The sequence below is a fragment of the Rhipicephalus sanguineus genome, chromosome 1 (assembly GCF_013339695.2).
Source record: "Rhipicephalus sanguineus isolate Rsan-2018 chromosome 1, BIME_Rsan_1.4, whole genome shotgun sequence".
Taxonomy (NCBI): domain Eukaryota; kingdom Metazoa; phylum Arthropoda; class Arachnida; order Ixodida; family Ixodidae; genus Rhipicephalus; species Rhipicephalus sanguineus.
Window position 1 is genome coordinate 254263958 of NC_051176.1, and position 23496 is coordinate 254287453.

Consider the following 23496-nt stretch of genomic DNA (forward strand, 5'->3'; position numbering starts at 1 on the left):
GTCACTGCGTGACGCGAGCCGGCTTCAATCACCGAAGAAGCGCAACCAACTCAGCACACCCAACGCATTCCATAGACCAGGAGGACTGAGACGATTGAGACAACTGAGAAGGGTGTTCTCTGACTGAGAGAGGAGAGCGGCGCGCCACCCGGCGCCAACCCGTCTGCGTCGCCGAGCAAAGCGCCACAAACGGCGCAAAAGGGCGAGCGTTCGATATGTATGGCGTAATACGGCGGCTCTCCGTATTCGCAATGCCACGAACTATAGGGGGCGCGCGTGTGCTTTCAATATGGCGCCAGAGGAGGGTCAACCCGTTTGTTAGCATAGGAACAGATAGGACGTGCGGACGTACGGACCGTGCCACTATCACCGGATGAAGTCATGAGCTGCGCTGAAATGGTATGAGACTAAATACTTCCCAAACCATGAAAGTGCTAAGTACTCGCCACCTAATATTTGCTGCGAAGTGAAAGGTTATACTTCTGCTTCGTTTACCGTGCATAACGATGATTTGCGAAATCCTGTGCGTGCTACATAAACCTGTTATGAACTGAATTGACGTATGAGCTGAACGGCACTCCGATGTAGTACGTACCGAGCCTGCCTGACGGATTTGCCGCAGTAGTAGCCGCCAGCGAGTAGCGCATCGCTGCTGCGCGTGATGACGGCTGCAAACATAAAAGTGGTTCTGATTAATACCGTCGTCATTACTTGCGCAGTCGAAAACGCGGAGTACGTCTCAACGGAACACAAGCATTTAACATGCCATTCAGTAGCGCTTGGTGCACAGCCATGCGGAGAGCCGTGTGTACTTCACTCGCATGTTGCAGGTTCGATCAGCACGATCGAAACATGAATAATCGAAAAGAACAAACACAATGCTTCTCGCAACGTCGAAGAAGTTCGCGAGCGGCGGCGTGGATTGTGGCCGTGACTGCACGTTCCATCGCTCTAACCATTTCGCTTCGTTGGTCGAGCTCGAGCTGTTGACGGCAGCCGGTGCTCCGTAATAATATCCACAATAATTGTGACATGCAATGCACAAGAAGAACTATGCCTTATTTGATCTCGCTCAAGGATATTATACATAAATACAATCAAAGTGACTTACGAGCGTGAAAGAAACATTAAAGCACGAGGGGACGTGAAGTGCAACTCGCTCCTCGTGAGTTAGCAGCTGGTGGTTCATCGTAGCTGTCACTCTCGGAGCTTTCACAGTCTTCTACGTCCAGTGAAAAAATCCTCGGTCGTCAAGATGGTTTTTCAACATCACCGCTGAAGCAATCTCAAGAATTTCCTCCGCCGAACGACTCCGACCACCCCTCGTCACCACGTTTACAATTAGACAGACGTCTGGGGCGCGGAGAACGTTTTTGCTCTCAGACGGTCAACAAGCAAATCGCTTGCAGTGTGCTGCCACCTATCAACAAACGTACAAACACAAGGCGCGAAGCGGTGCTATGAAACTACGGTCCCGACGTAATGAAACCAAAACACATGGCGAAGGACGGCGGGATGGAAAGCGTTCGCCCACGAAAGGCGTCGAGCAGACGCGTCCTCGAATGATTGAAATGTCGCTCGCCACGATCGCAACCGCGCTTTGCTGACAAAGGATAGAGGCCCTATTTAATGTATCGCAACTTTCAACTTGAGATCGCTCAGTTATACATGGCACATCGCGAGCCCGCGCGACCTCCCTCCCGCGTACAGTGTTATGGGAACTCATGCACTACAAGAAAAACTGACCAATTAATATGCAAGTAAAACAGGGTGAGCTTCAACTGAATATGTCAGACTATAACATAACTTACCTACGTGGCTACAGAAAGCCTCGCGAAGCTGATAGTATGGGTACACTGTGGGCTAGCATTGAAAGCGCGAATTGCCACGTTTTCACGAAGACTTTGGCGTCTCGCAAGAACGAATCAGATTTCTCGTGTCACGGAGGGCCCGGTTTGTTCACTGATGCAGGGAACATGCAAAGTCGTAGTGTTCCTTCTTGCAACGCGTTAACATGAGGCTAGCACAGCCGAAACAAGGGAGCGACTGCATAGTGCCGCCATTTTGGTCTACTAACCCTCCTCGAGATGACGCTCCTAAATTCCGCTCGGTGGCGCGACAGTCTATGGGCATTGCGAATACCGAAGCCAATCGAAACGCGCTTCAGGAGGGTCCAGTGATCCTTCCAAATGCGAACTCTTTTTTTCTGCCTGTACCTTCCAAAAGGGGTCAGATGGACACCCGAAGGGAGTCACGGTTCCATGACCTTCTTTTGACTCTCTTTTTTCTTAGAGTGTACCGCCGGTTTTATAGCGATTTGTAGCTGTTGCAGCGAACGTAGGCGTGTGCAGCCGCAATGTATGTACAGTCTCGGGGCGACTGCATACATGGTCCCTTTGCTATTCTCACGTAGTTTAGCTTACCCGCTGCCCATTCACGTGCCGACAGGCACTCGTGGCGCGGCCTTCATGCGCGCGTACAGAGAACACGTGGCCTTCTCAAGGGGTTCAAGTTTACGTCAACGAGAAATGTTCTCACGCATGCTTCTCCGCTCATCTCGCTATCGCGCAGATTGTTGTCACGAAAGAGGAGATGCTTGAACGCGGGCCAATGCAGAAACACCAGTTGCGTAAAATAAGTTTTGCCATTACGGGGACTGCACGGCGCACGCAGTTACCTCTAGGAAAAGCTGCACAAGAGGTTCGATAATGAGTTGCCAGTCAACCCACACAATAACAATGATCACAAAGCGAAACCAACTCCGCCAACCAATTATCCGTGGTCTTGACGAAGTGAGTACGCCGCCCTTTGAAACGGAATGGCGACCTCCTATAGTTCATAATTTTTGCTTCTCCGCCGTGTTTCAATATTTCAGCACTTTTACGCGAAATGCTAAATTATTTAAATGTATATCTGTTTCACTGCTCACATTTGATTTCCTTGAGAAACCACTCTCTCACGCGTCACTCGCAAGTCTCCACCGCTCGCAGATTAAGTTACGTATTTCGTATACTGTCCAGCCGAATTCCTTTTGCTGGTTAACCTCCCCGCTTTATACCTTTATTTTCTTCTCCAAGTCTTCGGGAACGGTTATATATCGCTAGCTGGCTACTGCGCCATTCTGATGTTCAATAGTTGATGATGCACCGTTGCCCCACGCCATGACTTAATCGATGTCAACGAAAAACTTTCGCCTATCTGATATGGCTTCGAGCTGTATAAGGAACTGTCCTTTGAATCATTGGAAAACATTTCTCTTCTTTCGTTCTCCTTCTTTACCTTTTTAATTCAGTCGCATAGCTGACCTCCCCTGCACCATATAGTATATCGAATATATTTATTCAGCGCCTCTGACTCTTAGTCTAATAAGTACTATATTCTCAGCTTCTGCCTACTGCTTTCCCGTAACGCTTATGGGTTAATTCTATTTTTTTTTCCGCATTGATTCAGTGCTCTTCCTACACAGGTACTTATACTATACCCTAACCGCTCATTTATTTTGACAGTTTTTCCGTTTGTATTTTGTGCCTCCTGCACCTCTAGGACATTCTATATAGCCCATGTTTGCTGGTACTACCTTTCTTTCTTGCTTTTTCGAGGTAATTTTGTTGTTCTATATGCGTGGTTTGGCCCCGATACTGTTGAAATATGCACTCCTTTCTTTCTTTTTGTTCTTGTTTCTTTTTTTTTTTTTCGTCCGCAACTAGCGCTATCTTTCAACAATCTCAAGCTGCGGCTACACTAAAGATTCTGAGTAGACCACCAAGTTATCCGACTAAATCTATAGGGTCGCTACGCCTTTCCAAACACGTAACACTATACAGTATATTGATATACTTGTTACTTGTTATACGCCGCCTCGGCGGTACAGTGGTTATGGTGCTCGGCTGCTGACCCAAAGGTCGCGGGTTCGATCACGGCCGCGGCGGTCGCTTTTCGATAAAGGCGAAATGCTAGAGGCCCGTGTACTGCGCGATGTCAGTAGTGCACGTTAAAGAACACCAGATGGTCAACGTTTCCGAAGCCCTCCTCTACGGCGTGCCTCAGAATCATATTGTGGTTTTGGCACGTAAAACCCTAGCACTACACTAAGTTGCATTACGCCAGCATTTTTGTTTTTCATTTTCACTTGTATTACCAGTTTATACTTTTTAATAACTTTTTCGATCTATGATCTTAGCTCCTTTGTTGTCTTTTGCTAACTGCTTAAGTATGAGACGTTTTGCAGCCAAAGTGCCTGCTACCCTAAAATCGCAGCTGAAAAGAATATTCAAAAAACTGCGAACGAGAGAACAATAAAAATTGGAAAAGAAATACCATAAAGTTGCAACAGCACTACAAGCACACTACATACACACTACAAACAAAATAACATCACGTAGAGTGGCAAATACACGTGTTTTTTTTTTTAATACATATTCTTTAGAAAAAAGCTGTGACAGTAGGGCGGCTGTTGTCTTCACAGGCAAGCTGTACGTCGAGACGGAAATACTCTGCCTCTTCTAAGGTAACACTGAAATGGCATCACAAGAACTTGTTAGCGTCTTAATCATCAACTTGAGGGCAGTAGTATACGAAAAAGTTATAGGGCGCGCTCGGTTTCGATATCGCCATTGAAATTGTATGATGAATATATCAAATTACGTCCGATTTTCTTAATGAAAACCAGCAGATAATGAAGCCAAGGAAAGCATATGGGACGTTAATTGTACTGTTTTAAGTGTAATTGTGATGCAGATGGGCAGAAAGTAAAGTGGACGAAAAGACAACTTGCCGCCGGGCAGGGACCGAACCTGCGATCTTCGGATTACGCGCCCGATGCTCTTACCAACTGAGCTACAGCGGCGGTCGTCCCCCCAGCCAAATATCGAGTATTTATGTGCATGCAAACTCTGGGAGTGTTAGCAAGCGATGCTCTTAGCCATGGCTGCGAGTGTGGAACACTCTTTCTGCCAGATGGCGTCACGTACCACGCGAACCTTTAATGAGCAGACAGCTGACGAATAAGCCCTCGCACACCATATAGTGTCTGCTTCAGGTATACCTGGATGCATCAACTCTGCCGGAACAAGACCCTCGCTATGAATGAATGAAGGAAGGGAATTTTCGAGGGCTCGTTTCTTTGTTTCACACAACCTTTCTTCACATCTGTATCACAATTATTTTACAGTACACTTAAAACAGTACAATTAACGTCCCTATGCTTTCCTTGGCTTCATTATCTGCTGGTTTTCATTAAGGTTGTGCCAGACAAAGAAACGAGCCCTCGAAAATCCCCTTCCTTCATTCGTGCGATTTTCTTGGATTTCTAAATTATGGGGGTGCCTCATATAGGGACGCCCGGGCGCGTAGGAAAGGCGGCCGCTTTCTTTCGTCAAACCGCAACTTCTCTTGACGAAGAAACGACGAACTTTGAATGAAGGCGCGGCAATATCTTGCCGTGGAACGTGGCAAGTCATCTCACTTGCACCAGCGGATCACCCTAGCTTTGCGTGTGACGTTCGGTGCTTATCCGTTTCTTTGACGCTGTGCTCAATAAAACCGCTATTCGCACCTTTTCTTTCACTGTGCAGAGCAAAACTCGGGAGCAACCACTCCGGCTCTTCTTGCAGCTAGGCGAAAAAGTACTTTGCTCCTTTTTAAGTTTAAAAAAAGCAACAGACAAGAAGCACTACACAACACACGCAAATAATCGGTCCACTTGTGCATTTCGAACGACTTGCTTTTTTTTTTTTTCCTGACCAGATTCTGCTTCGCCACGTCTTCATTCAAATATCGCCACTAGGTCCCGAGAAGTTCAGGTCTGACATGACAGAGTGGTCGCTTTCTATGCGCGCCCGACACGCTCGGTTTCGATATCGGGGTCTTCAATCGATTATTAATATCCCAACTTACGGGCGATTCTTCTGGTTTTCTAAAAATTGAGTAGGCCATATACATTGAGGGCCTACAACATTTCCATGTTAACAACTGCCCTCGAGTTGGCTATGAAAAAGGTAATTAACTACCTTTTTGTTAATAAGGCATTTCCACGTTACGTTAGCAGCACCTCGACGTAAAGTTCGTATGTGAAGACGACAGCCGCCTTACTGTCATAATTTTTTAAATTAAATATCTATCGTCTCTAAAAAAAGACACCCTGTATACAAATCGCGCGTATGACCGAGTAAGCGCATGACCCATGTGCCATGACAAGTATGAGCTCCTTACTGCTTCCGAAAATTGAAGTGCAAAGAATTTTACTAACACGAAGTTTCCGTGTGCCATAGGACATCGGCCATAAAACGTCGCTCAACAACAGCCAATGAAAGACTGGAAGCGCGCCATCCGAGGAGCTTGTAACAGTTTCCAAAAATACAAAAAAGTTGAGGCCGCAAATTTTTGCAAGTTCTAGTAAATTCCCACCAATTTCGCACTGAAGAGTGAAACAGAACTTTCGGTAAGTATAAACTGACACGTCCTCCGTTACTTAATTATTGGTGCTTATTAATGACGCTTGTTACGTGCGCACAAAAACAAGTAAATGACAAGTAGCTCATCTCCAGCAGGTATTTTGAGACGTCGCAGTTTGTTGTGATCAGCACGGCAGCTTATAATCATAATGCATTTCACCCCTCTGCTCAATGTATTATTACCCACGTGTATTCTCTCCTTCTCTTATGTTTCCCTCCCCTCCAGCGCTGGTGTAGAGCCGACCAGGCTCAGACTTGGGAAACCTCCTTGCCTTTCGTTTGCCCTTTTAATCTTTCTACATTATATGGGTATGTATCGTATCCAAGTGTAACGGTTTGGTAGTATTCATTGGTTTCCTGCGGGAAGCCATTTGTTATCGTTTTGAAATGTCAATCACTGATTGAAGCACGACCCAGGACCATGCCTGCTTGGTACAGCAACGTGCACAAGAACGTTTTTAACGAAAAATCACAGTATGCACAGTGAATTTGCTTATGCGCAGGCGGCCGGCTGCCACGTGTGTCACCTGGTGGCCAAGGGGGCGGAGCTGTCGCCGCCGCAGCTGCCGCCCAAGCCCAAGTTACCGGTTCACCTGAACGGCGAGTGGCTCAGCCTACGCTGCGAAGTGCAGCCGCTGGGACTGTTTCTGGCGCGTCGGCTACTGTTCCAACCAGGGAACGGTTCGTGGAGCGGCTGGTTTCAATACTACCGAGACCCCAACTGCAAGCAGCGCTGGTTCCTGCTCAGCCGCCAGGGCACCTACGAGATCGCGGGGCCTTCGCAGCGTCTCCGCGGCGCCACCAACGTGAACCTGCACACGCTGTCGGCTCAGATCACACCTCAGCACCGCGGCATCGTCACCAACCTCAATTCGGCGGCGGACGAAGGCCGCTGCGGTTCCCACTGGTCCCTGCGCCGGACCCAAGATGTAACGGTCACGGGCGGCTGCCGCCTGCTCGGCGTATCGGTGCCCAGCACGGCCTACGAGGTGGTGCACAACGAGATCGACGTGTACGGCAACGCGCTGCTCTTTCTGGGCCACGCCGACACGGAGGGCGAGGTCTCGAGGCCCGACCGGCGCGCCACGGCCTACGAGACTCCGCTCGTTCAGTGCCGCGCACTCCCGGAGCCCAGCAACGAGCTGGCCGGCCGGCCACTGGCGCTCATCTCCGGAGGGGCCGCCTTCAAGCCGCCGCTGCTGCTCCTCGCGATGATCTTGCAGATGAGCGCGGTGGCGGCGGCCTTACAAGACTGACCAACGGGCGGCCACGCGACCGGAGGGGCAACGGACGTTTCTCGGGCACGCGCGCGGCCGGTCCGCCGGCCCGAGTGGTGGCGAGGGAGCCCCCTGAACGAGGCCGTGGTTGGTGAAAGGACCGGAGGTGCAGACGGGTCGAAGGCTTTATCCTCGCATTGAGCACTGAGCCAGTACAATGTTTGGAATCGTAGAGCGACTCTCGGCCCCACGACGAGTGCTCGCACCTCCGTGTTCCCGCCTGTTTCCATCGTGTCCCGTCGATGACTAAAATAACCGCGCCAAAAAAACGAGGCAAACAGCAAATGAGTACAGTCGTCACGTGCTTGGATGTCGTTCATGAATGCGAATGCACTGCCACTTGATGTCCGTACCCTTGTAACCGCCGTTCTTGCTGTGCTGAGGGCTTGGCTCTTGCCCGCTTGGCGCGGACAGGTTCGCGTGACCTCCTGTAGTCATCCCCTCAGTGCACCCGCCGCTCCAGGAGTGCAGGATGCGCGCGTGCTGACGCCCCTCGCTATAGCAGCACAAAAACTACGATTGCAAATCATCCACATTGAAAAGCTCGGTTCTCGAGTTGTGCTCAAGGTATTCAGCATGCACGAGCGCTAACACGCCATACAATCTTTAAGGATATTTGTGCCTATACGTGCCGTACTTTTATTGACAATCATGATACACATTTCCATAGACTATGGCACAAATTAATCTTCCTTTAAAAGTGCTATTTATGGGCTGCACGCCTTTCTTGAAGAAAAATTAGAAAGCGATTGCTTCACTTGGTGAAGATCCATCACATTTTCACTTAGAAAAAGATATCTGGCAGAATAAGAAACCATGAGGCTGCTCACATGCACGGAAAGGGAAATTCGGTGGCATTGGCAGAGCTAGTTGCTGATTCCTATTATTTGGAGAAAAAAACACGTAATTAAACAGTTACGTGATGGCTTATTGTCGATCTCTAAACATGCTACACACGTGTGAAAACTGATTGTACTGTAGCGCTTTCTAGAGGGGCAAACTTCGGCAATGCGGCCTACAACGCATACTGCTAGATTAGCCTAAATGCGGACGTGATAATTAGCAGGGTTGGGAGCTGAATGAGCTTAACAGAATAAGTAAAGGCATGTAGGGCGAAACAAAGGCAAAATAACAGCAGCCCTCAAGAGCAACAGCAAGCTAAAACTCATCAACTTACAATGCCATTCATCTCTGGCGTTCAGGAACACGTATACCTAATGCATGTTATTCGCTTGTCTCCCAGCGTGCAGCGTAACAACGCCATATCCTTGTTTGATCAGCTTACTCTCTTGCCAACGATAATTTCTTGTAGTCATTTCCTTTTCCTTTGGAACACCACTCTACTATCCCCTGAGCCCAGACGCACGCCTTTCCCAAGCATCTTGAGCCAAAGTATCCTTTTGAAGTTGGTGTACTTAAAGAAAGACAGCGCCTTAACGCCGCCTTCTTTAAAGTTTTAGCACCGCCAATGGCCAACAGGCAAAAGAAAGAAGAAAAAAAAACATTGTCTAAGGCATTTTTCCTCAGTAGTGTACAAGAAACGTGCAGCACAGCTACACTCTGGTAACTCTGTTACGACGTTCGTTGCACTTTAAGTGCAGCCAATGCAACGTGACCGTTGCGAAATTGTTCGCTAGGCTGATGAGTGGTGTTCCTCTGCGCTCAAGCATGCAGCCGTGTGCTGCGCGTGCATACCAGAGCTGCATATACCAGGCGTGCGGAAAAATGGTGCAGGTTTCACCAACCGCTCGCATTCCTCTTGAGCTGTATACTCAGAATACTCCTCGGTAAATTATGAACATTTTTTTTTTAATAATCGCTTTTTGAACAAGCGCTGTACATGGAAAAGAGATCGCTTCCTGAAACATTCAGATTAGTTGTTTTGATGAATTCATCCTTGGCGTACATCATTTATTTATTTATTTATTTATTTATTTATTTATTTATTTATTTGTTTATTTATTTATTTATTTATTTATTTATTTATTTATTTATTTATTTATTTTATTTTATTTAAAAAAGCTGAGATGAACAGGTGAGTTCACAGCATGTATAAGGCCACGTTTCATGGTTTAGGCCAGCACTGAAAGATGAATCAAACACCTTTAATTGACTTCACCTACATTCAGCTAACTAAGAACGCTGCAAGACATTCTGAATAGCTCAAGACGACTGCGAACAATATGTCATTTGGCACATTTGCTTATGATGAGAACGCTTTCACGTTTAGTTGTGTAAAGAAGCGTGTATATCGGCGCCCGCTTCACGAAAGCAAGCAGCCAGAAATAAACCAAAACGAAAAAATCCCTTTTTAATAAAACGTTTTTCTTTTTACACCAAGACAGCTCTGACAGACAGGCGGAATACCGGAATGCAGCTCCCCATGAGAGTGCTCATTTGTGTCATGGCATTAGGCGCAAGCGAAACCCAGAACTTGGGAGACATCAGAAACGTTCAACATACGGACGGTAAAAATAACGTTGAACGGCCTTTTAAACTAACGTGAAAGTACGCTGACGACTTCAACTATGTTCAGTGTGCGATCATGTGTTCTCCTATATCTTGCCTTTCTAATTTTGCACGGTTTTTGCGGTATCGGGCGCCGTTCTGCATCTCCTGGTGCGTCCCCTCCCAAAGCACGAATATAAGGTGTATAATGTTGGACAGCCTTCGCTGCCAATGAGCCGCGATTCTCTGATTGCGAGCTTCGCCGATTTCGTCGGCCGAACGTAAGACGCCAAGCCCAAAGTATACATAGAGCGTGCCCGCAGGATGCTGGCCAGCTAGCCCCGTTTATTTAGCCTGTACAAAACGTAGTTGGCTGGTTCACCATCGCGTCGTATACCGTCTACAGTGCTCGGCACGTATAAGCCAGCCTGTCACGAACCCAGATCCCACCTGAGGCTTAAGGTGCGTCTCGTGCCTATAGAAGGCGTACGAATAGGTTCTTGTGGGCGCTTCGATATCCAGCTCAAAGTATACCGCTAGGATTGCGAGCAACGTGCATCAGCCTAGGAAAATGCTTGTATGTTGTGTGCGTAGAGTATGTATTCAGTAGCTAATCAACAACATTCATATCAGTAGTCCGTAGCGTGCTTTGTAACAACTGCAGACCACCGCGGTTGTAAGTGGGTGTAATGTTGTCTGGCGTGCCTGAGAGACAGATTGAGTGTGACGGAAAAGCGAGCGATTAGGCTGATTTGGCGACAAACCATTAGGCATTTGTTCGTGCGTCCTTTCGTCTCCATGTGTTGAACCCTTCGTAGGAAATGCGGCCCAAAGAGGCCAACCCTGGTGTCGGACGTATTGTTTTCGTTGAGTCCCAGTGTTGTGCGCTCGCTTCCTGCGAAGCGGCAACCTTCTCCACGAAGAGTTCGCACTGCGTAAATCAACTGCCTTCTTTCCTTCCTGTTTTTGCTTTTGTTTATAAAATTTGCCGCCCCTGTTTCTCTGCTCCTCTTCCACCTCCTCCGTTTCGAGGTGCCCTTTCTGAAGTTGGCACGTTTGCTTAATAGAGCCCTTTAGAATGCAAGCGGTTTTAGTATTTCCCTTCGACTTTATGAAGAACGGTACATTTTGAATGGTGACAATATGCATGCTGAGGTCCACACTTCTTTCATATATATTATACATATACTTTTTTAGTCATTCAGCGCAAAATTCTAAGCACCTGGTTAGTGACGTGTTGCTGCTTTTTGTGTCGCGACATACACAGCTTCATTTTGGGTCCTCTATCCCAAGCCTTACTAACGAAGCAGGACTTCGAATTGTGCTTTAGTTGGTATAAGCATTCATTTAGAGAAAAGAGAAACAGCACAGCAGTCAATTACTCGGACGGAAGCGAAATGAAAGCGTGAAGACTTTTCGTGCAGCTTCTCGTTCGATCGTTTTGCTAGATTTTTTTTTTTCGGTGACAAACAATACGAAATACATAAGACGCGCCCTGAGGTAAAAGCACCCTGAGGTAAAACAATCAAGGGCTTTTTTTTTTCCTAAAAAAGCCCTCACTTAACCAAATCAAACCTTTAAAAAAATTAAGTGCAGCTGTTAATCGCTCCCGTTTCGCAATTTGAGTTCTCCCGAAAAAAAATTTTAATCGCCTAGTCACAGACATTCGAAAGGATAAAAACACAACGCGATCAGCAATCCCATCTTAAGTTTGTCACACCCTTACATAAATTCTGAAAACTGCGAGCATAAAGATAGTAATACTCAAAAAGCTTTTCTTTTCTCCCGCATACTTCTGATGCAACACAGAATTGCGACTCGTGTCGCAGCTGTGCGTCGTGACAGCATTTCCTGTATTTTATTGTCTCGTGGCAAGCCTCCCACTGGTTTTGCGTGCTGTGCGTCCTACGAGGTCGGCGCCGCTGCTTGACCGCGTGGTCAATATACCGGTTAGGCTTACAAACATAGCGAAGAGCTCCAGAAATTTCGACCACCTGGGGTTCTTTAATGTGCGTCTGTCTCGCGCGATTTTCCATGCGATGCGACGACCGACACGGCGGTGGCGGAGAGGGAATGATGGCTGTCCGATGCTATGAAAGGTCACCATTCCGGTTTCCCCACCACCGTGTCGGACGCCGCATCGCATGGAAAATCGTACCGTCTGTCTCGGCCTTTACGCAAAGGCTCTTTCCGCCCAATTCTAAGTACTTTCATTCAACGCTCCGGACAGGCCTATTCTGGGGGATATATACCGTAAGCTGGGCGTCCTCGAGCCCATGACGAAGCTTAAAACACACACACACACGCACACACACACACGCACACACACACACACACGCACACACACACACACACACACAAACAAGTAAATGAATATAATTTTAGGCATATCTACATTATTAGGACGCCGTTTTTTTTTTCCTTTGTCAATTGCACTATTATTGGCGGAAATTTTCAGCATTCCTATTTTACCCGTCGCGCAGCAAACGTTTCGATCGCTAAGGATGATGAATGGAAATTGTTGCGTGGTGAAGCTAGTGTCCCGACAGTTCATTAATCACAGTTACACGAATGGGGTGCTAACGGATTGGTATCTTTCCACATGCGTTCCTTCGCTTACTTACGACGGGTTTTCATATACGAAGATTGAGTTCTGCTTTTCTGTCACCTGACACTATAGAGGCATTATTATTATTATTATTATTATTATTATTATTATTATTATTATTATTATTATTATTATTATTATTATTATTATTATTATTATTATTATTATTATTATTATTATTATTACTACTAATGGCTTTGTTACGGCAGGTATCTATAGAGGAGTGGCCCCCACCGGCCGGGATTTAAATAAGTCCCGGTAGGCCCTCCCATTACGCGTGAGTAACGACGCCTGCTCTAATATCACCTACTCCCTTTACCTTCTTTTTTGTTTTCTTTAATCCCGTACTTCGGTAGGAAAGGAGCGCTCATATCGATACTGATAATCTCCCTTGTTCCAGGCTTCAAGCTTGTGTCCGCCGGTGGTTCCCGAGGCATCACGTACGTTTTGGCGTTGTCCGCACCCTCACATTTAGGCCAGGTGGGCAGACAAAGCGCTCGATCGCACGTCTGTCCACGTCTGAACAGGCTTGCACATTATGTGGCGTCGTGTTTTGGGAAAAGTGTGTCGTGACTCGTGTTGTCCATGACTCGTCGGTCGGTCATGCGCATGTTATGGGAAAAGTGTGTTTGATGTTGCTGGAACGATGTGACATGTGTCGTGAAACGTAAAGAAATCAATGTATGTTTACAGTTGTATTGTGCTTAGTAACATGTAAGAGAGACATTAATCTTTCCCTCTGCCTGGATTTTACCGCACCTTGAAAAATGGAAGCCTATTTGCTTTCGTTTTTAGTCAAGTATTGCCACCCGGTGTCAAAAGGTTATGCAAACGTATAATTAAGCGCGTTTGCCCCCGCATTGCAATTCAGAAGTTTCGTGGCTTAAAATAATATCAGTTAAAAGGAATGTTTGCCAAGCTCGCTCTGAGTAAATTGTCAAGAAGGAGCAATCTCTTTTGTGCTAATGATGCTGCTAATTTGCCAATTTTGTTTCCAATGTTCGTTTGTTGACATTGTTCAAATACAGGTTTTCTGGACTGCGTGCTATATGAATCATTTGTCCAAGTTTCTTTTTTTTTTTTGTTCTTTTTTTAACAGCGTTGACTGCTCTTCCAAATATGCATTTCTTTTTATTTAAACGATGCGTAATTTTGAAAAGTCTCCTGTGACAGATAGCATAATTGTGCTCGTTGAGCTCGATTACTCCAAGCGGCGCACGCTACTTAAATGGAGAAATGCAAATACAAAATCGCGCATGGCAATATCCGCGTCACCCTTATATTTATTTCCAAGAGGGTTCGCCATTGCAAACTCAGCGACTACAGTTCACCGATTGCACACAACACGTGTGTATCGTAAAGTGTTAATTATAAAGTTAATTACCAAACTTTAGTTACTTAGTCGATTGCATTATTCGTTCAGGTCATGTTCGGCGCGTGCAGTAATGAAGCTCAAGGACTACAATTGTACTATCAGCCACAGGCTATTTTTAAAAACTTTTGTATCGCCTAAAAAGAAACACTATTTCGTTATATAGCAGTGACGGCGTTAGTGATCATTAAGAGAAATTGTAGATTAAGCTCTGCGAGCTTCGCTGCAGCGCAAGACCTATCCTGGTTTCCAACCACAGGTCCATGTGTAGTCCCGTTAACTCTTCTTACTTCTCGCGACCGAAAAGAAAATGCTTTACCTTTCAAAGCTTAATTTTGTTTCGTTTCACGGCACGCGCGCTCGACGTCGCAACTACGAAATGAGGCCTGACCATTGCGCCGGTGCGTGTTATCGTTCCACTTGGCTGTCGTCTCGGTGTGTGTTCGTGCGTGTCCAAAAATACTCCAGCTGTAGGTGTTATGTTTCCGTCGGTGTGCGACGCGTTTAAATGTGGAGCCCCGGAAGCGACAAACGGCGGCCGTCCGACCACTTCCGTGCGCACGACGCTGACAGCCGCGCTGCTGTCCATGGCGGCTGCAGTGCTGGCGCCGGAACGACAGCGCGGTTCTCTGGTGCGAACACTCGCTGCGCTGACGGCGTAATTCAGCTAACGATCTAAGCAGCGCTCCTTCTCGCGTCGTCGGCTCTGGTTGTCGCTTTTCATTCGGCTCCGCGCCCTGTAGTCGACAAACGCGTGTCGAGTCGTTGTGTACGTGTGGTAGTCGAGTCGTGTAATAGTGTGTACGGTGTCATAGGATCATCATAGCCATACGATGTCCATGAGATCCACCTGCCTAAGCACAAAGCGGAGGAGCTGGCCCGGGTGCTTCAAACTGCAGCTCCTCCGGCAGCACAGCATGCCCTGGCTGCGCAGTACGATTCCGGTGTGTTGCACTTAGTTCTCTCTTTACTTGAGCACCCAGTCAAGCCTTGTAGCGCGCCTGAAGACGCAAGCGCCTCTTGCGTCCACGGCAGGCCTCGTGGAACAACCAGCAGCACAAGGTTGACAACTTCGCATCGCATGTATATGGCACCATGTACTCTTCTGTGTAACGAAGATTCCATAAACAGAGTTTTCCGAAAAGCGACCCTTGTCTGGTGCGTTGTTTTTTTCAGGGTGCGCTGCTTTCGCGTCGACGAGGCAGTCTGGCCGCCTCTGAAAGCGGCGCACCCGGACGTACACATGACACGGCATGCACGCCTACGTTACAACGAAATTCAGAAAATAAGAAGCGCTCAAAGGGGTCTTTGCTGGTTGCTGAAACATTACTTCGTACAAGGAACAACACTTATCAAACCACAAAACGTTGCAGGACACGTTTTGCGGCTCACAAATATGGGTTCTTCCTTTGTGTGAAGAGTGCGTTCAGTTTGCACTGTGCATTTGGTGTGGAAAAATAAAAACAAATGTATAAAGCGTCCGAAGGCGAAACAGCAAGAGACCGACGACAAGGAACGCACATGTGAAGGGTTAAATTTTATCGTAACGCCTGCAAAGTACGGAGACGCCAGCACAGTAAACTACTATATATGTGGACAAGACAAGCGTGAAATTAGTGCAACCTCTAATCTACTCTGCACCAAGTCTCATGTACAAAAACAAAAACATCTATGTGACCTCTCTGTCTAGTCTGACGGCTAGTGTATACGTGGAGTCGGAAAATATCGTGAAGCACGTGAAAGGAAAACACAAAGTAAACGGGAAAACACGACGCAGTCGCTTCTTGCTCGCAGAGCTTAGCAACAAAAATAAATTACTTTCGCGCAGGTAACACCTTAACAGCATTTTATTCACGCTCGAAATCGCTTAAATTACTTCGAAATCGTCCTTCGATGAGCATTTGTTAGAATTTGTGCACATTTTTTTTCATTTAGGGTGAACGCAGGGGTGCAAGAGCTGCGCCAATTGCGCCAATTCGATACAATTCCTTATTTTTGCGCCAAGCTGAGCCAAAACCGTGAAAGTTGTTGAAATTGCGCCACACTGCGCCAAAATGCCCAACCAGCTTCAGAATTTTCTCAGATGCGCAAATTTTAGCGAGAAATGAAGGCCGCGTTGGTCATCTGCAGTGTGGTCACCATCCATTGCAGACGCGCAGACTCTAACCCTAACCCCCCAGCGAAAGAAAAGAAAAAAGATACAGTTTCACCGCAAGGACGAAGCAATGAATGCGATAACAACAAATTGTAATGTTATACGAAGTGAGGCTGGCAGCAAACTCTTTTGTATCCGATCTCGCGTAACTCTATAAATCGCTGGCGTAAGAGAATACGGCCGCTCCAGGGAAAGATGCTCTTTCTGCAGAGTGTCTTCGCATTGAGAGCGCAGCACGTAGAAGGGTATACGAGCCGCCCGCTGATGGCTGCCGAGCGATCGCGACCGCGCCCTTAGAATCAAAGTTCAAAGTTGCTGATCGAGCGATACACCCCCCCCCTCCCCCTCGCGTCTTTTCATGCTCTTTCAAGTTATCCAGGGCGTTTGCTCTCTGCTTCGACGGCAGGCCTCCCGAGCGGAGTGGTGTTATCGCATGCACCCTCCGAGCGACGGAGATGGGCTGGCTCGTTTGATCTCTACTTCAGCTGAGTTCGTCGCCCACACTTACCCGCGGCAGAACATACTATGCGCGGGGGATGTTGTCAATTTGAACTTTATACGGGACATGACGGCAAAAACTCGTCGAGAGTGTCCATATAATTGCTATCGCAATAAAAAAGGACAGTGGTTCTCAAATTACCTGGTGGTTGTTTTATTATGTGCAGAACGCTCTTTAAGCCACTTTCGCCGCAGTACACTAGTGTCCTGCGAAAAAGCGTACTGACATTTAGAAGGGGCTATTAGTACTAGCTGTCAGTGACACAGCACATTTTGTTCCATAATTACTCATTCGTGCACGCGCCGCGTAGTTACGAGTACTAGTATGATCGTTGACGTCTAAAAAGTTATTGGCAATCATTTGGACCTGTCGTGTATGGTGTTTCCGCGGCCTTGAGAAACAAATAGACAAAAACGTGCGCCAGTTTTCTTTTTTCTGCACCCTCACTTGCTCCTGCTTTACGAATCTCCCGAATTTCGAGGTTGCCAGGTTTGCAGGTCCACATTAACATTTGCAGTGCCTGTCTAATTATTTGACAGGCCCTGCAAATGCTAATGTGGATTTAGTAATTGTTCGCATTGTGGGGTGGCTCAAAACACTGCTTTTATTGAAATAGCAGTGTTCACGTGCACTATGTACGAGTTAACTGATGTTGAATGATTTTTACGTATTTTTGTTTTCTTTTCTAAAATCAAGCCTTTGTTATACTCCTCCAAAGTTGGGATTTCGTGCTAAAAATTCAGGTATTTTTTTTTTCGTAACCTGCTCCAAATTTCAATTTTTGTGCTCCAAAAGCAATATTTTGCTGCTCCAAAAATTGCTCCAAATACTATTTCGGCTGTTGCACCCCTGTGAATGTTAAGTGCCCCAGCGCATATGATACTACAAGTGTGCCACGCAAAAATGCCATGATGCCTACAACGACAGTCTCCGATAAAAAAAGGCTGCGTTGGAGCAAGCAAAATAATGCGACCTGTCAAACTGTCCAGAAGTACCCATAAACGAAATAAGCCAATGGGAAATACAGCTATAAGTTCATGCACTGCCGATGAGAATTTATCACGTCCTTTCAAAATGCTAATCCGGGACCGATTTTCCAGCATCTTGCGGAAATTTATCAATGCTCTAGATCTCCGCTTACAACGTTGTTCGGAGAACTGGATACATTTTCAGCACAAATAGTAATCTTGCGTCTGTGCTATAGCAAAATTCCACGTCTAACGCGTGTCACCATCATAACTGGCGCTCCACTCGTGAACCCCTTGTTGTCATCCCCTGTCAATGATAATAAAATATAACAAACCCAGGCAATTGAAGATATCTCACTATCACACAGCTGCTCACTTTAAAGTTGACTGGAATGCCCGCATCGACACTGTAATGCGTCGAATGAGCGCAACAAGAAGGCATGAACAAACGAGTGGGGGAAAAACGGAGACAAGCACATTTTCCATTCTCTTTGAGAGTGTTATTTTGTTGCGCTAATTTTCCCCGCACCTGCTGCTATCAAGACCAACTAGCCCAGCAATCTGTCTTAGGCACAACGAGTCGACTAGAACGATCCAGAATTATTAGGCTCGCGTAGTACAGAGAGCGCAGTTTTAAGCTCGCAGAGATTTGATAGTGAGAGCTACTGCGATTCGAACTGAGCGCTCGCCACCTAGCGGGCGCGCCTAGAAACAGCAGGTCCAGGGTCAACTTTGAAGCGAAACAAGTTGTCACATTGCGACGCACTGAGAAGCTGCCTAAATTGTTGCCATATGCCGCCGCGCACACGCACGAAAAAGAAAGTAAAGCGATGTCCAAAAACTTTTGCTATGCGCCAAAATGCGTGTCATCGCGGTGGAAAGGCAGCAACGCAGCGTTTTATCGTTTCCCGAAAGAAGCAGACGACGCGCAAGGGAGAACGACGTGCATTAGGAAAAAAGTCACTGAAATATGCTGGTTTGTTCGAAATAGTTCACTTGCGGCGATTTCTTTCTCCCAGGTGAGTAGAAAATTAATTTGTGAGTGTGTTATCATCTTTATTAACATACGGGCTTCTCGTATAGCGAAGTGCACTTTCGTTTAGGAAACCGTTACAATAAATTAGGGACGTGCCCGAAATTCGGCTATCTTTATTTTCTGAACCAGCCTTAGTGTTACTGATGATCAAATTAAGCGACAGGAATATTCTCGCCAACGTATTTTTGTCCGCATGCAGCGCATTAGTGAATTGTGCACACAATGTAGTGTTCTCATTCAACGCGGCTCGTTAGCAGTTGATCTGTTCACAAGAAATTTAGAAGCAACTGCAAATAGCGCTTGTTCCAGCTTTTAAAGCATCCAACGTACCTGCGCACCGCACTGCTAGTTTGCTTTCCGACGCTGTGCACGTAACTGAATTCTGTTGCAATGGCTTCGTTTCCTAGCGATGCATTTATAAATATGAATTTTCTCAAGATAAACCATCGCTAACTTGTGGAAACCTAACGCGGTTAATTCAAAGAAAAAGCTATTTGCTTCAGTCGGTAATTCAGTTCTCACGTTTCGGTTACGCTTTCGTAGATCACGCAAACCTGCTTTTTCAATGCACATCGCATTGGCATGTAAGCCGTCTGCTGACGCGCTTCGAATCGCCGATTACGTAGCCACCCTATCGTCGCTAAGCAAACCGTTCCCGCGACGGTCGACCACCACGCACGGTGCTCACTGCGCCTGCGCGAAACTCGTTGCAGCTGCCGGCCGGAGGTGGCGCCGAGTGACCGCCACGCGTAGAGTTACTGTATATGCTACCTTTAGCATATACAGTAATTCTAGCCACGCGCTCCGATCTTCCCTTTAACAGTGGACCGCTGTGTAGTACGTATAAAGCAACTCGCCCAAGAAGAAGTTTTACTGTTTACTTTGCGCACACACACACGCACGCACGCACGCACGCACGCACGCACGCACGCACGCACGCACGCACGCACACACACACACACACACACACAAACACACACAAACACACACACACAAAGAAATGAGAGTGCGGGAAAAAAGATGACGGACGAGGTTGAACTACACAACACGAGCGTGGGTCTCAGTTCTTTGAATATGCTTTACTAACTAGCCCAATTATTCCTTTCACATTCAAACACACACACGCACATGGATACATATATAGTGGGCTCCCCCGAAATAAGATCCTGGCTATGCGACTTGTACCACGTATGTGCACTGTAAAAGGCATGCAAGCAAAAAAATAAGAAGACCATTCCCGACAACTTTCCACAAGAAGTCAATAGTTTAGTCCACTATTGTTTTGAGGAAGCAATCGACCAGCAAGACGACGACAGCGGCGATAGTAAGGCAGCGACATTAATGGCATGACAGGCGTCACACAGGTCCCACGTTTGATGCACACACATAAGCCGAGCAGGCTGCAAGTTTGGAATGCCAGCGCGCTCGTCCGTGAACGCCAGCGTCGCCGAAGGGCTAATTCGTCTGTCCGAGCCAGCGAAGCGACAGCGAAACGCCAGTATCGGGAATTACACGCACCGCGCTCGGAGCAGAAAACAATAGAAAGGAGAGCATAGAACAGAAAATAGATATTCACAGAACAAATCAGATAATCACAAGAATAGAACAGAAAAGGGTATACAAAAAAATTAGGCAGCTTTGCACTGGTGCCAAGCCTGAGGGAAGTGCGGAGCTGGGCAGCCTTCTTTGTTTCTCTTCGGTTTTCTCTTTCTTTCTTTTTCTCTTTCCCAGATTTTTTTATTTATTTTTTTCTCTCTTTATTTCTATTTTTCTTCCTATTTTTTTCTCTTTCTTTCTCTCATTATATTTCTCGCTTGCTTCCTCTTTTTTCTGCTTTTGCACGTGGTTTTGCCTGCGTTACGCCAAGCGACGACAGCATATGACAGCCCGGGCCCCTAAAGTGCTCCGCACTTAATATCACATAATCACACGAAAAGAGAAGAAAAACACAAGAAAAGAACACAAAATAGCACAAAACACAGGATAAATGGAAGCACAGGCAAATTAATGTTCCGCAGTTCGTACAGTATTCACTTGCGGCGGAACTGGCTTTGATCTTTTTTTTTTCTTTGGTATTGATGGGTGAAGGCACGTTACGACCCGCTTCCTTACAACTATAGGGCCGATCTAAAAAATGGTGTAATGTTGTGTCACGTTGCGTTACTTTCGTGCCACGAGAAAATGATTGGGGAATGTCAGCCGATCCAGGAAGTGGTGCATCGTTACTTGGCGTCTCAAAGCCCTATTTGCCATGGATCAATATCGAAGAAACCGGAGCGTCGTAGAGAAACTTGTTATACGTCGTGAAACATGCTAAAGACGGCGGTAAAAGTCTGTAAGCAACTGGAAACACGCGCGCGCCCGCGCGCACGTACAGTCGCGCTCAATATGACTTGCAACACGGGAGCGCGTGGCTTCACGAGTTTAATGAATGCGCACGGCTTCAACTTGTTTCATTTCTGTAACTTACTATTATTTTCTTATTTGGGAATATCCCCCAGTGAGAGAACAGCGTTTAGTTGTCGAAATAAGGGTTAGTGGAAGGAATGCGAAATCTTTAAACTCGTGTTGCATGTCATATTGAGCGCGACTATACTCTTGCTAATGCAACGAGACCGGAGCCGGATTTTTGTAGCGATGCTTCATGCTAATCTTGCCATCCACCACTCACGGTCGGCTAGTCTCGTTTATAACGTGGACGGACCGTCGCGCTGACCACCATAGGTCGGCAAAAAAATTGGAGCTCACTCAGACTCACTCAAGAAGTATATTTTGCTCTGACGGCTCCCTCCGACTCAAACTCACCAAATATTTCCTCATCCGGACTCACTCGGACTCAGACTCACTAAACTTTTTCTCAACCGGACTCACTCGGACTCAAACTCACCAACTCAGCCTGAGTTACTCAGGCTCAGACTCACGCCTTGACCAGAGCCTGAGTGAGTCGACTGGTGAGTCCGTTAGCGTAAAATTAGATTTTTCCATCATGGTGTCAATGCTCTTTAGAGCCATTATCTCATATAATCGGCGCTCTACGATACGCCTTTTGATCTTGTACCTACGAATACGAATTATCAGTGGTTTCAATCATGTAAGGACATTTGTATGATATACATGACTCACACGAGACATTTTTATCAAAAACTTCCCGTGAAAGAGTTTGCAGAGGGAGGTCATCCCCCCCCTCACGCCTCTGATAAAAAGTATGGAGGTGGCGCATGAACGCTTGTTCGTTGGGATATGTATGATAGATTTGAATATAAACGTAAGCCGATAAGGCTGATAGTAATGCTGAACATGAGTAGATGTGACCATAGGTCGGCAATAACAAGTGGAGCTCACTCAGACTCACTCTACAAATACATTTTCGCGCTTAGGGCTCACTCGGACTCAGACTCACGAATGTTATTACAGCCAAAGCTGGTATGAGATCATTTCACCGGCCGTTTTTGGCGCCGTAGTTGTCCGCCGCCGCCGCCGCCGCCGGTGTCCGTAACCAGTATCGCTCGAAATAAGAAAAAAAAAACGAAAAGAAAAAAATTCCAGTATGGAACGAGGTTCGAACCTGAGCCCTCTGCGTGGGAGCCCAGTATTCAACCTCTGAGCCATGCCGGTTTTTTTTTCTTTATTGCACTGAGCCATGCCGGTGCTTGAAACTGCTTTGCAAAAAGGTCCTACACAGGCTTCATGTCGGGAAGGAACCACATATGCAATATAGCGTGGTAGAAGAGTAAAATAAGCACCAAGCGTCGCACAACGCGAATTCTGTAACCAGGCGTCACACAATGCGAATTGCGCAACGAGTAGGTTGCTGAATGCCTCCGACCCATTACAAAGGGCTCTGCCATAATTCTTCATCGTCATCAGGCACAGCATCAGCAAAGTGCGCATAATGCCTTACATGCGTTTAGCATGTACCACGGCTCTCCGTATAATTACGAAAAATGGCACAGTGCCTGCTGCCCTACTTCTCAAAAATTACACTGATTTATAGCGTAGTGAGTTCCTCGCAAGTGCACTTGTATTGGTTGCCAAGGAAGCCCATAAGCGCATGATCCATTTCCTCGGGGTATCAGTAAAATTACAACGATTTATAGCGTAGCGGGTTCCTTGCAAGTGCGCTTGTATTGGTTGCCAAGGAAGCCCATAAGCGCATGTTCCATTTCCTCGGGGTCTCAGTAAAGTTCTTCGCCCCCCCCCCCCCGGTTTCTCGCCAAGTCAACGTATGTGGCGGGAGAGGGAAATAGCGACCGGGCGTCACCCAATGCAAATTACATAACTGGTGGGCCGTTTAAAGCTTCCGACCCATTACAAAGGGCTGAGCCATAATTCTTCATCGTTATCAGACGTCGCGTCAACAAAGTGCACATAATGCCTTACAGACGTGTAGCTGGTGCCTCGCTTCTCCGCAGAATGACGAATAACGGCTTAGTAGGTGCTTCCCAACTTAACAAAAATTGTGATTTATGGCGTGGTGGGTACCTTTCTAGTTTACTTGTATTGTAGCCCCAAGAGAGCTTACAACGGGCTCTAGAAACACCGCTCTTCCAGCTTTCGCTGTGACTGTGATGCGGTTTCAGCGCAGGCCTGGCGTTTTTTTTCAACCGGACTCACTTGGACTCAGACTCAATAAAATTTTCCTAAGCCGGACTCACTCGGACTCAAACTCACGAAAACATTA

At 46.8% G+C, this 23496-nt stretch overlaps 1 protein-coding gene across 1 annotated transcript in view; it reads left to right on the forward strand.

Moving 5' to 3' along the window:
• Positions 1–7982, forward strand: part of LOC119378007 (protein APCDD1) — a 203153-nt gene extending 195171 nt beyond the window's left edge. Inside the window, exon 6 of the mRNA XM_037647283.2 lies at positions 6956–7982. Within this exon, the coding sequence (XP_037503211.1) occupies positions 6956–7708 (753 nt within the window). The 3' untranslated portion in view covers positions 7709–7982. The remainder of the gene's footprint in view (positions 1–6955) is intronic.
• The last annotated feature ends 15514 nt before the right edge of the window (positions 7983–23496 follow it).